General features: G+C 54.2%; 1 protein-coding gene across 1 annotated transcript in view; it reads right to left on the bottom strand.

Moving 5' to 3' along the window:
* Window positions 1–478: 478 nt before the first annotated feature.
* Window positions 479–14385, bottom strand: part of GGA2 (golgi-associated, gamma adaptin ear containing, ARF binding protein 2) — a gene marked incomplete at its 3' end in the record, with an annotated part of 13979 nt that continues 72 nt past the window's right edge. The window contains exons 2-18 of the mRNA XM_010152361.1: window positions 13758–13842; window positions 12639–12714; window positions 12093–12191; window positions 10194–10317; window positions 9030–9133; window positions 8280–8360; window positions 6862–6999; window positions 6353–6434; window positions 5798–5917; window positions 4977–5144; window positions 4694–4749; window positions 4271–4416; window positions 3323–3492; window positions 2214–2383; window positions 1669–1779; window positions 1003–1102; window positions 479–544 (exon numbers count right to left, since the gene is read on the bottom strand). Coding sequence (XP_010150663.1) covers window positions 479–544; window positions 1003–1102; window positions 1669–1779; window positions 2214–2383; window positions 3323–3492; window positions 4271–4416; window positions 4694–4749; window positions 4977–5144; window positions 5798–5917; window positions 6353–6434; window positions 6862–6999; window positions 8280–8360; window positions 9030–9133; window positions 10194–10317; window positions 12093–12191; window positions 12639–12714; window positions 13758–13842 — 1896 coding nt within the window. The remainder of the gene's footprint in view (window positions 545–1002; window positions 1103–1668; window positions 1780–2213; window positions 2384–3322; window positions 3493–4270; window positions 4417–4693; window positions 4750–4976; window positions 5145–5797; window positions 5918–6352; window positions 6435–6861; window positions 7000–8279; window positions 8361–9029; window positions 9134–10193; window positions 10318–12092; window positions 12192–12638; window positions 12715–13757; window positions 13843–14385) is intronic.

Raw genomic sequence — 14385 nt, forward strand, 5'->3', positions numbered from 1 at the left:
ATTGGGTCCACAGCCCTTGGAGCATCCCGGTGGCCTCCTCTGGATTCGCTCCAACCCGTCTGTGTCCACATGCTGATGCTGGGGGTCCCAGAGCTGAACACAGACGTGCAGGTGGAGCACTCACGACTGACCTATTCATGCACCAGCCACCCTGACAGCAAACCAGGCCGGTTCTGCTCCTGTGCAGCCGGCAGCACAGGGGATTTTCACAAAGCACCCTGGCGAGCGAGGGCTCGCAAGCGCCGTGGGTGATGTCACCAAAGGCATTCTGCTCACATGCAGGAGGCAGCTTTGTGGAGGAGAAAACCCCTGGGCTGCCCCAGACCCATCCCAGGTGCTGCAGAGCCCAAAGGGAGGAGTCAGCGCAAGACAAACCCTGGGGCCTGGGGACGCAGGAGCCAGTGCCCCCCAGCAGGTTTTTCTCCCAGAATGGTCCCTAAGCAAACCCACTATTTACTCTCTTCACTCTGTTTTGTACCTTTCCTGTAAGCCACATCCACCAGAGTCCAGACAGACCAACTCTCGCCATTCCACATGTTCTTGCCTGTGGATGAGCACACAGGCCCCAGTGAAAAGAGCGTGGATGGGTCCCTGGAAGAAACCCTTCCCTGGCTCCAAGCAGTCTGCTACGAGGGCTGATCATTGGCATAGATTTGGTTGGTTGGTGGGTTTTTTTAATTGAAAAAGTAACAGAGAAGAGGGAAAAATTGGCCAGAAAGCAGCAGGAAAGACTTGTATGGAAGAAGCATTAAGGATCCCAGGCTGCAGGGACCTCCAGCAGCCTCCTGCAAAGCAGGGTCAGCTACAGAGAAAGGCCATGGCAGAAGCAGCCAGTTAACCTGCCAGACACCTGCACAGAAACCAGAAGGAAGAAGGAGATGGTGGATCCCAAGGAAAGGTGCTGCGACGGAGCCCACGCCAGCATTGCTGGCACACGGTCCCTCCCCATCCACTGCCAAGGCAACATGGCAACGTCCAAGCCCGCTCTGCTTCAGCTCCTGCCCCAGAGCTCTGCTTCTGGGAAGCCGGTCACCTCTCCCACCTCGCTGGAGGGCTGCACGCCCTGCGTGAACGCTAGTTTGTACCTCAATCGGATGCGACCCTAAGAGAAAGGAACAGAGAGAGGGGTACATCACGGTTGCAGATTCTTGGCCCCCCCCCTCTGCCTCGCCCCTCACATCCTGGCTGCAGGGAATCACCCTCTGAAAGGGCAGAGTAACGCTTTAGCTACATGGGAGCTCTGACAGAACAAACCCTGATCTTCATAAGATCTTTAAGGAGCGACCGAGAGACCATCCTGGCCTGGCCAGCCTTCTCAGCAATAGAAGAGTCCTTACACCAGTCATTAGTCTCCTAATTATTCATCAGCTTGGGTGGCCTGGTGTTCCACCAGCTGCAAACATCTGCACAGCATCTGCCAGGACCCATCACTGCAGGCAGACTGAAGCAGAACTGTGCAGGCCCCTGCAGCAACCGCCCGTTCGATCCTCAGATTACAGCTCTGAAAAGCTGTTTCAGTGGGGAAAACGTCTTCCCAGCACAGCCCAGGCTGCTCTGTCTCTCCCTGGCATCTTCCTGCTAATAAACTCTCCCCATCCTTCACGCCACCACCCCACCCAGGACAGCGACGCTGCGAGTGCTCCACCAGCAGACCCAGCCGCCCCGTACCCTGTGCGGGTTGGCAAGCAGCAGGACCTGGGACACCACCGCGGGGGGCAAGAGAGGGCTGAAGGCGGGCAGCTCGGCGCCGGATGCGGGTTGTAACTTTATTTTCATGGTCTGAAAGAGAAAACAAAAGGAACGCTTTTTGGTCCATGCTCAAAAAGGGCTGGGAGTATTATCACAGAGCTGGTTAAGGACACATCAGCCCGATGATGGCGTTTCATGACACGCACGCCTTCCCACAGCCCGCTTAAGGCGCATCTTCCTAAACAGATGATTCTGTGCTGCACATACACAGGAAAAACAAGTGCCTTGCCCAGGAGGCTAAAGCAGCGTGGCTGGAGCCCTGTTTTGTCTCAAGGCCAGGGATATCCTGTGTGAAACAGGCCCCAGCGCCACAGGCACTCCCACACAAGTGATTCACCATTCAGAGACAGCGAGAAACATGACTTCCAATGAGCAAAGCAAATTCTAAGCAAGACCTGGTGAACCTTCTCCTCGTGACATTTCCACGTAGTCCCACTCTCTGCTGCTCACCACAGGCTTCTCACCTTTGGGACTGCAGCCTGGAACGCTATGTCCTTAATGGGCTGAGCTGATGTGCTCAGCATGGAAAGAACCATCACCAGCACATCTGCTCGGCCAGGAGCCGGGTCTCTGGAGAAGTGGAGCATAGCCTTGAAACCATTCCTATCGTACACTGTAAGTGGACAGATGCTGCCTGCCGGAGACAAAAGGAGTATCAGAAACAAAGCATGGATTCCCCTCCCTTTTGAGGGCAGAGCACTGAAGACAGGACAAGGAAAAGTGAAAAGGAAACACGCATGCAAACTTGTACCTCCTCCAGCAAACTCACAGCCCAAGCAGCTACAGAACCTGCCTCTGACTTATGTTTCACCTCTAAGGTAGAGAAAGGAATCTGAACAGCTAAATTAGAGATTTAGCAGCTTGGATTCCAGGTCAGCTAGAGATGTCAGCTATGGATCCAACTGACTGACAATGGGAAAAGCAAAATGTAACTCTTAGCATAGGCAAGACTTGGCCCCTTATCACCTTTGCTGGTAAATCCACACCCATCACCATCCAGCCCATCCAACATCTGGCAAGTCCTTCCCTTGAGGGACTGAAGTCAGCAGACAATGAGGTCAGAATGTCTTTGCATCCATCCTCTTGCACAAGTGGCCAAGGTGCTGCAGTCCTAGAGGGTGCCCTGTTCTGAGGCCCTGGGGTGCCATGTGCCCAGGGCAACACTCTGTGAGGCGTTTGCGGGGCTGGACCATGCAGGGTTAAACCAACAAGCAGAGGTGGAAAGAACAGCTCTGCCTTAGGAAGTGGGAAAACTCCCACTCATAGGTATGTTTTGAGCCTCTGGAGAACTGCGTGGAGTGTGATTACAGGCACTAAGGCCAGAGTTTAGGACCATATTTCAAAGATTAGCCAGGGCAGGAAAATCCTGACTTCCATAGGAGGACAAGGACACTTCCACAGTACGATCCCTAGCAGTTGCTCTAATTCCCAGATACACTAAGTCCTTCAGAGAACGGTCACTAGTTTTCTCCAGCCAACCGCCCCAGCATGAGCTCCTTTGGATTGCTCCCCTGCAAAAATCACAGAAGGGCTCTCGTAAGCGGAGCTGGGGCACAGAAATCATTGCACTTACTCAGCGTAATTGAAGTTAAAGGGACAAAAAGGTTTTCTAGAGAAGCATCGTGGGAAGCTGGAAGCAACAAGTGAGCAAGCATCGGCTCGCGGCCTAGGCTGCAGAGTGGAGTGTCTGCCACTGAGCTGTCTGGAAGATCTGGAGAGGGTGGCTTCATTGGTGATAAATCCCTGGAAAGAAAAGCATGTAGAAAGCTCATATTAACTGGGGAGACTACATCGTATATACCACCTCTGCATGTCTGTGTTCCAACCCCTCATCCCTTTTAGGTGTAAAGAAAGTACAAGCTCACACTCAGCTCTTGAGAACTTGGAAAACTGTTTCATATGGAAGAAGCTGCTGTTTCAGCATTCATTAACGGAGACTTTGATTTCTGCGACCTCATTTCATGGTTCTGGACATTTACTCTCGCCATGCACAGACTCTCTGGAGCTCTAGTCAGTGAGATTAAAGTAAGTTGTAACGCAAAGACAATGCAAGAAGCTGGGAAGCTCCAGTAAAACTTCCTGGCTTGCATGATGGCAGACCGGAGAAGCATATCATAACGGTCACCTGCTCTGAAGAGCTCTGTATGATTAATCTGGTTCACAAACTGTTTGGCATCCACTAAACCCCTGGAAACTACTTTATCACAGACTGAAGCAAGCTGGGGAATGTACTTTTTGAGTCACAAGTGATTATAATAAGACCTGACTGTAAGGTTTTTGTTCCTTTATCTCAAGATCACCTTCTTACTAACCCATGGGATTTGTCTCCCCACGTTTCTGACGCCTAGCAGGTCCTAGTGGGCAATTAATTACACACAGTGCAATTAACAGGTGCCTAATGGCACGAGGATGGAGCACTTGCCATCCCTAACCAGTCGTAGCTGAGAGGTTTTCCTGAACCTCACTGCTGTAAAACAGCATTCCTCAGCTCCAAAGGCTGCGTGTGACAGAGTTTGCTTACAGGGATAATGTGCTGGTCCTGGGTGGTGCAGGGGGCTGATCAACCAGGACCTGAGTGCCATTCTTCTCTGAGCAGCTGTCTTCCCAGCCCTCCTGCAGTCCCTGGAAAGCGCTTATGATTTCACCGTATCCGTTGTGCACATCAAGCTGAAAAATAAGACACTCCTGGCTATAGAACATGAGCACAGTCAGACCTGTTCCACTGAGAAAAGCCTCGGTTTTAGTAATGCTACTTCACACAGAAATAAATGTGAGCAATCTGGTTGCAAACCACAACTGAGAAACACGCTGCGGAGCAGGAGGATTCCAGCTTCCCTTCAGCAGAGAGTGGTGTTAGGAAAGGCTTCCGGAGAGAGCTACATCAAGAATCATTTTTCTCATACCTTCTTCGTACCTTAAGGACTGAAGTATCAGGATCACTCACCTCTGCGAAGCTAAAATCGGGGGGTGGCTTCAGTACAATGGCAGGGTCGCTGAGACCTGAGAAAGATGCCAAAAGGCCACAGATCAATTGTGGAAAGCAAGGGTTTTCCATAGGTTATGCCTTTGCTGTCTAACAGCAGCTTGAACACAGTCAAACACTGTTAAACTACACTCTGGAAAACTCAGGACACGAGCTGAAAGGTGTCATTAAAGTCACTCTCCCCTCTGTTACACGCCACAAACGCTGGTAACAGGGCTACCGCTACCGAACCGCGGGTACAAACCTAAGGACCTTAACTCCTCGTCGAGCAGACAGCTGGAGCTCGTGCTGCTGTGCCGAGAGGTGGTGGTTATGTCCCCAGATTCGTCTGTGCAAGGCTGGGGTGTCGCCTCCAGCTCGGAGAAGTCAATCAACGTATAGCTCTTCATACGCCTTGGGGCTGTCGGGCACGCTTTGGGAACAGCAGCAGGACTTACAGAGGAGCCTCCTGAAGGGAACAGTGCCTGTGTGGGTGCAGGCAGGCTTCAAGGGACCCACGGGTCAAGAACTTCAGGAATATTTTCTATCAACCACGTTTAAAAGACAATGAAAGGCTGAGAGAGTTGGTGGGTTCAGCCTGGAGCAGGGAAGGCTCCGGGGAGACCTTAGAGCCCCTTGCAGTGCCTGGGGGGGCTACAAGAAAGCTGGGGGGGCTTCTTCCAGGGGCAGGGAGTGACAGGACAAGGGGTAATGGGTTTAAATGGAAAGAGGGAGATGGAGATGAGACATCAGGAAGGAATTCTTCCCACAGAGGGTGGGGAGGCACTGGGACAGGTTGCCCAGAGAAGCTGTGGATGTCCCATCCCTGGAAGTGTCCAAGGCCAGGCTGGATGAGGCTTGGAGCAACCTGGTCCAGTGGCAGGTGTCCCTGCCCATGGCAGGGGGTGGGACTGGGGGGGCTGTAAGGTCCCTTCCCACCCAAACCACTCCATGATTCTCTGATAATAGTTTCTCTGCGTAAAAGGATTTTCTCCACATTTATTCCCCAAGCTCTTCCCTTCCAAACTGCACCCGCCCATGACCTGCAGGAGCAGAGCTGTCACGGAGCACTGTGGGACTCTTTACCTGCTGTATCAGCAGAGCCGGTGGCTGAACACCCTCCACCACCACTTTCACAGCTGGCTACGACCTGCCTGCACTGCCCGAGCGCCCGCGTGAGCCTGTCGTTGGCCTCCAGTATCTCAGCTGAGGGACGAGAAGAAACAGACCGTTAATGCTCTCACGCAGCACGCTCCAAACGGCTCACGGGAGCGGGACAGTACCCCAGAGGACTTTCCTGGAGCAAAGTCTAGTGGGGAAATGTGCCTTGAGCTCCCGACTCATTTTTAATTCCATGTCCCCAGGTGCAGCATTTTGCACATCCAGCTGCTTGACTTCAGGCCTCCCTCTCACTTATCCCTTGGAATCCCGATCCTCTCTCTAAAGGACACACAGTCCCTGTTATGCACTTGGTTGTTCTCCACAAGTTTTCCGAGCGTACTGGAGTCCCTAATCCAGCTGAAGAGCCCTGATATTCCTGGGTAGGAGGGAGACGTTGGAGGCACGAGCGTACCCCCCTTCTCAAGGTGAAGGTAGATGAACTTGGCTGCAGAGGAATCAGAGGACAACGTTAGCTCTTACCCAGAGCCTCGTCATCATCAACGGTCTCGCTGGCAAGGCGGAAGAGCAGCGGCCTGAGCTTCTCACCACGTTGGAACAGGGTCTGTGGAAGGACACGTTTCACGTCACTGTGCAGGAGATCCAGACACTCCCACACTCCTCTGTCCCCACGACCACCTGGCAAGTGGCACGGCCTCTAGCAGAAAATGCATCTCCCTCTGCCCATGTCCAGACAAAGGGTGCCAATGCTGCGTGTTGCTGCACTCCTAAATTGGGCAGAAACTGTCCAATTGGACAGGAATTTTGTCCTAATTGGACAGAAACTCAAGCTGGCACAGGAGGAGACGGTTCCACTCCAACTTCCACTACCCTGACGGGAGGGACCATTATCCACCAGGTATGTGGGAAACTCCTCCTGCTGGGGCTCTTCCCCTGGCAGAAGCCAAGCGTACCCTGGAACCCTCTTGCCCTGGGCCCTCCCTCAGCCGTGGCAGGAAAAGAACCTCTTACACAGGAAACAGAGCATTTACCTGTAGAGTCTCCTGGTCGGACTGGGATAATTCTTGTCTCTTGCAGTCTCCCAGTAATTCATCCATCTGCTTAATGTTCCCAGAAACCTCACTGATTGTAGCCACTCTTCTGGACACCTTAGCTGACTTCTCTTGTTCCTTTGATGACAAAATGAAGTGGAAGTAGATGATGACTTGGCCAATACAGCCAGTGCGCGCTTGGCCGGGTCGCTCCGGATCACGCTTGCTGGGGAGTTGCTTCCTACTCATATCCTATTGCAGACAGAGGAGGCCCAAGGCAGCACGGGCAAGGACTCACCCCCCAACAGCTCCGGAATGAGTGCTGCACCACACCTCCCTGGCAAGGGTGAAGATGGAAACTCCCACCCTTCCCAGGGCATCGGTGTGTAAGAACTCATTTCACCACCGGCACAAGGAAGGCTTCAGCACGAGAGCTGGGAGCCGGGGCTCCTGCCACGCAGAAGGGCACTCGCAAAACAACTGCAGGGGTTTCATTAAACCAGAGCAAATCTGCTGCTTACGCAGAGGAGCGGGTGCTCTCCCAGGTGGGAAATGAAAGCAGACACACCGGATGTGCACCCACACGCTGCGTGCTGAAAAGGGGTGGTTCTGTACAGATGGGGTTTATTTCCACCTGGGAACTGAGTTTCTTTTTGGAAACTTCCCATCACTAAAGCGGTACCACTGTCAGGATCCCACTGACGTGGAAGTGTCCCACCATGCAGGCTCCTGGGTCTACATATTCCCTCTTCCCGGCAATGGCATATTTTAGAGAAACAAACCAAAACTATCCCACACCATAACTTCAGAATAACAAATAGAATCATGGAACGGTTTGGGTGGGGAGTTTAAAGCCCTACCAGTGTCACCCCCTGCCACGAGCAGGGACACCTTCCACTAGACCAGGTTGCTCCAAGCCTCATCCAGCCTGGCCTTGGACACTTCCAGGGATGGGGCATCCACAGCTTCTCTGGGCAACCTGTCCCAGTGCACCCCACCCTCTGTGAGAAGAATGCCTTCCTGATGTCCCATCTCCATCTCGCTCTTCCCGTCCCCATTTCCCCCTTGTCCTGTCACTCCCTGCCCTTGGAAAAAGCCCCCCACCTCAGCTTCCTTGTAGCCCCCCCTCAGGCACTGGAAGGGGCTCTAAGGTCTCCCTGGAGCCTTCCCTTCTCCAGGCTGAACCCCCCAACTCTCCCAGCCTGTCCCCATGGCAGAGGGGCTCCAGCCCTTGGAGCATCCCCGTGGCTTCCTCTGGACTCACAGCGAGGTTCCCATTGCCACCTCTCAGTGTCTCCTTAGTGCCAGTAAGGCAGTGGGCACTATGGAGATGGGGATACGGGGGGCCCACTCCCTCAAACCGCACTGCCAGGCCCCCTCCCACCTGCGCACACTGTTTCTCGCCCGGGAGCTCCCACCTCTTTGATCATGCTCTTGATGAGGCGGTTGGCAGCCTGCAGGTCTTCGGGGCGGCTGCTCTTCAAAAGCCTTGCTAAAAGCTGTTGGGGAGGAGCATTGGGCAGCGGTCAGCAGCCGTCCCTGGGCTCTGTACTACAGACACGCATCACATAAGAGCGGCCACTGAGACACCCAGTGCTGTAATAGTCCCCGTAATCCTGGAAACATGTGGCTTCATGTCCCACAATCTAATCCAGATTATATTGCTGCCTGTCACAGCGGCCTGCACACGCCGTTGGGCTGTTTGGCATAGGAACCCTGGCTCTGCAGGACCTCTGTAGGACCTGGAGAAGCCCTCCCTCCAGAAAGTTTCGTAGAAACTCATGTTTTCTGTAAAAAAGTGCCACTTTTCGCTAAGCGAAGATTTCTGACAAAGCATCAAAGAATTCTCTAGGTGTTGTACAGCAAGACACATCAGCATTGTTCTGAAGACAGTCTGAAACAGCAAAAGCCCCGGTGACTCAGCCTGTCATCGGGCAGAACGATGAAAGCCCCACACAAACCTCCAAAACGCTCGGCGGTTTCAGCCCGTTAAGGATCCTGCCCTGCCAACCAGCAGACAAACCTGCAGTGATGTGTCCCCCAGACGTGGTTGTGTCACCGAAACACCTTCACCAGGGCTGGGACCGGGAGAAGGGCGTTTGCTGCTCGGTTGAATGTTTCCTGGGGGGGGGGGGGGGGAGGTCAGGCAGGAAAACCTTCCCGTTTACCTGTGATTTCTCTTCATCTGTGTCAAAAATCGAATCTCGAGGTCTCGGAGAAGGGGGAGGTAAAATTTTGTCTTCTGGCACTTTGGGGTCTTCTTTTACAATCCCTGGAAAGGGTAACAACATGTTTCGGAGCTGTTGGAACACCAATGCTCAACAGCGCCTTGGATTTGGCACCTGGTTCCTCCATCCCTCCCCGGGATTTCACAGAACGAGAGGGAGAAGCAAGGAGTCGCCTTAGCACACACCCAGACAAAAGACCTCCCTTTCTTCCTTGAACCAAGCACAGGCCAAATGAGGTTTCCAGGGCAGAAAATAAAATCGGGATGTGCCAAGCTCCCACTGGACGAACTGCTACACCCCCCCGGGAGCACAGCAGCGCCGACGTCCGAGCATGCCGGACTGCCACCACCGGTTCGGCCGCAGGATGCGGGGCACCAAACAAACACAACGAACCCCAGAGGGACCCCTAATGCCAACAGTGATCCCGTGGATGTGTCCCCCCGGGCAGCGCCTGCAGCAGCAGCCGACCGTGCAGGCGTCAGACGGGCAGGGGGCCCCGAGGGCTGCCCAGCAGCAGGCACCCAGCACCCCCGCTCAGCACCCCTGCCCACAGCAGCCGCTGCACGACGGAAAGGCAGCGACGGCGAGGGAGCTTTCCACGGCAGGACAGGAGTCCTCAAAGGAAGCACTTCGGCATTTCTCAGTTATGCAACTTACTGCCTGGGATATCGAGGTGGGATTGGACAAACCTCGGGATGGCAATACCAGCAGGCACTATTACGTATGATGGAATGGATGAAAAATCCAGCTCAGGATCTTCCTGAACCCATCCCTCAAAGTCCTGGAGGAGTCTTATTCCAGGGCAAAGATTGCTCTGAGCTTGTACTGTACCTTTTCCCTGCGCAAGAGCGGTGAGCACTGTGTGCGGGGGGCATAGGGCCAGCCTGATCTTTGTCTCAAAAAGGTTGCTCTTTGGTCAATCTCTGTAAACAATTCCATGCATCCTTAAGCACCCGAACAGCCCTGGAAGAGCAGCCTTTGGCCTCTCCTCCTTGCACACAGCGTTCTACCAGAAAGCTGAGTCACAGAGTAAGGACAGACATCTGTGGTCTGAAACCATGTGACCTGAAGGCTAAAAAGGAAACTGAAATAACGGAACTAAACCTTGTTTCTTCAGCATCTGATAAGCATCCCGGATTTTAACTTCCTGAGGAAACCAGACAGTCCAACTGAATATCACTTCTGTGACTCTTGACTTGACTTTTTCTGAAGACCAGGCCCCGTAGTACTGAAAACAAAAGCAAAATAAGGTAAAGTAAGACCAAAGAAAAGATTCAAACCACAGGATTAGTGCTGCCAGATCGGGCACATGGCTCTGCTCCAGCCCCAGGCTGGTCGTGTGCAGAGACCAGGTAGTAAACGGGTTCCGAACACTTCATTCATGGTGGTGTCAACTGTGTGTCCTGCACTATCAGAAGCCGGTACAGCCATGGCTGTAAACACAAGGAAGGCTGTTCAGGGCAGGATAATGACATAAATATGGTATGGAGGTCAAAATGAAACATTTCAGACCTTCTCCGATTGGTCGCTGAATCCAAACCCAAAAGTAAGTTACTTTATTTTAGTGAAAACAGCTCTGTGCTTGACTTGAATGCTTCCCTTTTGCGCCCACCACGCAAGTAGCGCAGCTGGCCTCGGCCAGAGCCAGGCAAGTGACAACTGAACTGAGCCAGAAACGAACGGTCTTGGCTTTCTGCAGCATCTGGGCATTTTCTCTGCTTTCTCTCATTATTGCCCATGAGCACCCACTTTACTGCAGCATAAAAATATTGGGCAGAATGATAAAAGCCCCACACAAACCTCCAAAACGCTCGGCGGTTTAGGCGCATTAAGGATCCTGCCCTGCCAACCAGCAGACAAACCTGCAGCAATGTGTGCCCCAGATGTGGTTGTGTCACTGAAACACTTTCACCAGGGCTGGGACCGGGAGAAGGGTGTTTGCTGCTCGGTTGGACGTTCCTCCAAAAGCCGCTTTTGGCGCCTCTGCCACCAAGATGACGTAACGGAAAACGAACCCTGTGCAAGCTGTGGGTATGTGCAGGGCACCAAAGGGGACTCAGTTACCGGGCTGCTGGGAAGGGTGTTTCAGCGAGCCCCATGCCTGCTACTTGCTGCGGAGAGGAGCAAGGCGTTACGGGTTTTTACTGATTAAACGGGTTTTCGTCGTGCGAGGCACTGCCGGGGGCCCAGGGCATCCACCCTGAACTCCCCGCTCACGTAGCTACTCCAACTCAACTTCCCATTTCCGACCGCTGCTTCTCTTCCCAGGAGGCAGCAGCTGCCACCAGAGCCCAGTGCTCCAGAGCGGGGAGCGGGAAGGAGTGTGGAGTGGATATACTGCGGGGCAGGAAGCGGGGCGGCAGGAAGGGGCTCTGCAGCTTGCGCGGGCGTAGAGCCGACCCCTTCCCGACGCAGGGCTGTCGCTGCCTGGGCCTGGGAGCCCTCTCCCCACCTTCCAGGACCCCAAAGGGGCTGCATGAATGCACGACCATCGGAGCTGCTGAAGTCCAGCCCCGGCCCCCCAGCCTGAGCTGATCCTGCCCCACAAAGAGGCCCAAACCCAGACCAGCCTTGCCAGGGGAAAGCAAGGAGAGCGGCCTGGGCACCAGTTGGAGGACATGAGAGCGTGGAAGAAGCTCTGGGCGGCTCCTGGCATCTCTGTCCTCTGCCACTGCCCCAGCCAAAGTTTTGTAAATCTGAGAGGCAAAAGGGCCACAGGCTGAGGGGTCACAGGAACAATTTCAAGCTCCTCCTGAGCCCCTGACTAATTCCAGCAGAGTTGGGAGAAACCACAAGGAAAAAGCTTTTCCCAGAAAGAGACCCTGGCTTCCACCCTTCACAGGGGGACTCACACCAGTCCTTGTGCTTGGAGGCTCAGAACACAAATTCTGCTCTATTCTACGAGAGATGAATTCTGTTAATTCTAAGTTTTCATATCCAGCACGACATAAACCGTGTGTGCCCCCACCCCCGGCTTTCTCCCACGTAACCACGACCCCCTACCTTTGGGGAAAGCACTTTAACCAGCTCGTTCAGAAACCTGAATTTCGCGATCTCACTGTGAAATCTCTCACCGCAGTTATTCACGCAGGTCTCCAGCACCTGCGGAAAAGAAACCAGGACCAAACAGGAACCGCACACACAAGCCTTGGGGCGTTTTGCCATTAGAATACTAAGTCTAAGAACTTTCTGGCACTGCATTCACAAATACAAGACACTGAGGAAGTTGTGCAGCAAGAACATCTATTTTCCCTTCACCCAACCTGCTTAAGCAGCTCGTTTAACATCGGCTCTGTCCTACCCCTCCCTAAGAACCTTTGGACCTACAACCCCATGGTGGGACCAGAGGTCCTGCAGCCCACCGAAACACCTCAGGGAGGGAACAAGAGCGGTTACTACCTCCGTTATACCCTGGTTGCTGTAGCCCTTGTGCCACAGAAAGTTAAAAGGGAGAGACATCTAAGAGAAAAAGAAGACAGCTGCACTGTCTCTCCCCCCAAGCTGTTTCCAAGGTTTCCTGCCTCTCTGCACGTGGATGGAAGCACTTACTGTGAGAGCATGGAGAGCTTCCACCTCCTGAGGTGACTGTATTTTATGTGCCAGCAGCCTCGGTGCAAGAGATGGGCTGGGGAGCAGCAAAAACAAGTCAGACAAGGCCAGAGTTCCCAAGAAGAACAAGCGCTGCTGGTTGTGCTCTGCCACGAGTGACTGCCGGCAGCACGACCTGCTACACCGGACACCCCTCGTGCCCGGCCAGGGCACACACCCAGGCATGAGGGGCAAGAGATGAGTCATGGAATCACAGAATGGTTTGGGTTGAAGGGACCTTAAAGCCCTCCCAATCCTACCCCCTGCCATGGGCAGGGACACCTTCCACTAGACCAGGTTGCTCCAAGCTTCATCCAGCCTGGCCTTGGACACTTCCAGGGATGGGGCATCCACAGATTCTCTGAGCAACCTGAGCAGCTTGTGCAATCCCGCTGCTGCCCTCCGGCCGTGCCCAGGGACTGTGCCCTCGGAAGGAGCCTGCTGGGACAGGCTGAGGGCTCTCCCTGGGCAAGTGCCAGGAGGACTGGCTCTCTGGGGTCACAGGAGCTCTGACGCCCAGCCCGAGCATCACCAGATGCTGCCGCACACGCTGCTGTTGGACTGTGGGCTCTGGGCCCCAGGCTCTGCTCCAAGAGACAGCGCTAAGCTCTGGCAGGTCATTCCCTTAATTAGTTCCTGCTCCTTCCCACAGAGCCCAGACTGCCAGCTGGAAGCTGAGGAAGTCCCAGCAGGGATCTCCCACCTCTCTGAAAGGAAAAGCGGTGGCGGAACTACCAGGGCTTCCCTGGAGAACCCCCAGCAGGTATCGCAGCCCCTGTCCCCGGGGGGTGGCAAGACCAGAGCAGCAGGACCTGCTGCCTCGGGGGCTGCAGGCATGGACATCACAGCCCGCTCCTGGACATCAGCCCCGTCAGCATATGCCTCTCTGCAGTGCATTTACCCCTTATTGTAGGGCACTCTAGGGACCAGCAAAGTCCAGCAAGCGTTCCCATGCCTCTCCAGGCTCCCCACACCGCAGCTTCCAGCTCCCATTGCCCCCCAACCCCCGCCACCCCAAGAGCAGCTCAAAGTCTGACAAACAGCCCAGAGCAAACACAAAGAGCCATCTGTCTGTCTTACCCTTCTGCGTCGGTGTTCACCTGGTCGCAGAACTGCTGGATGCATTCCCAGTTTTCCTCGGGGATACTTGGGTCAGTGGCTTTATCTTTCACAGGAAAAAAAAAACCAGTAATAAAGAAACCCCAGCCCGGGTGAGAGGCACAACTGGGTAGCACAAGGCAGGAAGCGGCTCAGCTACCGGCTGCTTTAGGGCTTTTGGCAAAGGAGGCAGAAACGGGAGACGTAGGATGAGCAGGAAACAGCTGTTCCTAAAATCTGCTTAAAAACAGAGAGCACCCACTCTCAAAGAGCCAAAGTCGGGCACAAAGTGAGGTGTTGAAAGCAGCCACTGCAAACCCTGCCGTGCTGGAACACAGGCACAGCTCAGCTTTTAGCAAAGGGGCCGTGCGAGCACCCACCCCACCGCTCGGCCTGCACGGCTGAACCAAGGAAGAGTCTTTTAAAGCCTTATCCACTCCCCAGAGCAGCGCAGAAACAGCCTGGGCAGGGCTGGGGCTGAGGACAGGAGAGATGGGGAGATGTCAGGTTCAGGTGACACCCACAATCACCCTAAAAATGTTCCACGGGGGAGATGGCCCCTTCCCCACAGAACTGAAGCTGCTCCAGAGCCCACCCATTTGGGACCGTG

Source organism: Eurypyga helias, unplaced genomic scaffold (assembly GCF_000690775.1).
Source record: "Eurypyga helias isolate BGI_N326 unplaced genomic scaffold, ASM69077v1 scaffold19785, whole genome shotgun sequence".
NCBI lineage: Eukaryota > Metazoa > Chordata > Aves > Eurypygiformes > Eurypygidae > Eurypyga > Eurypyga helias.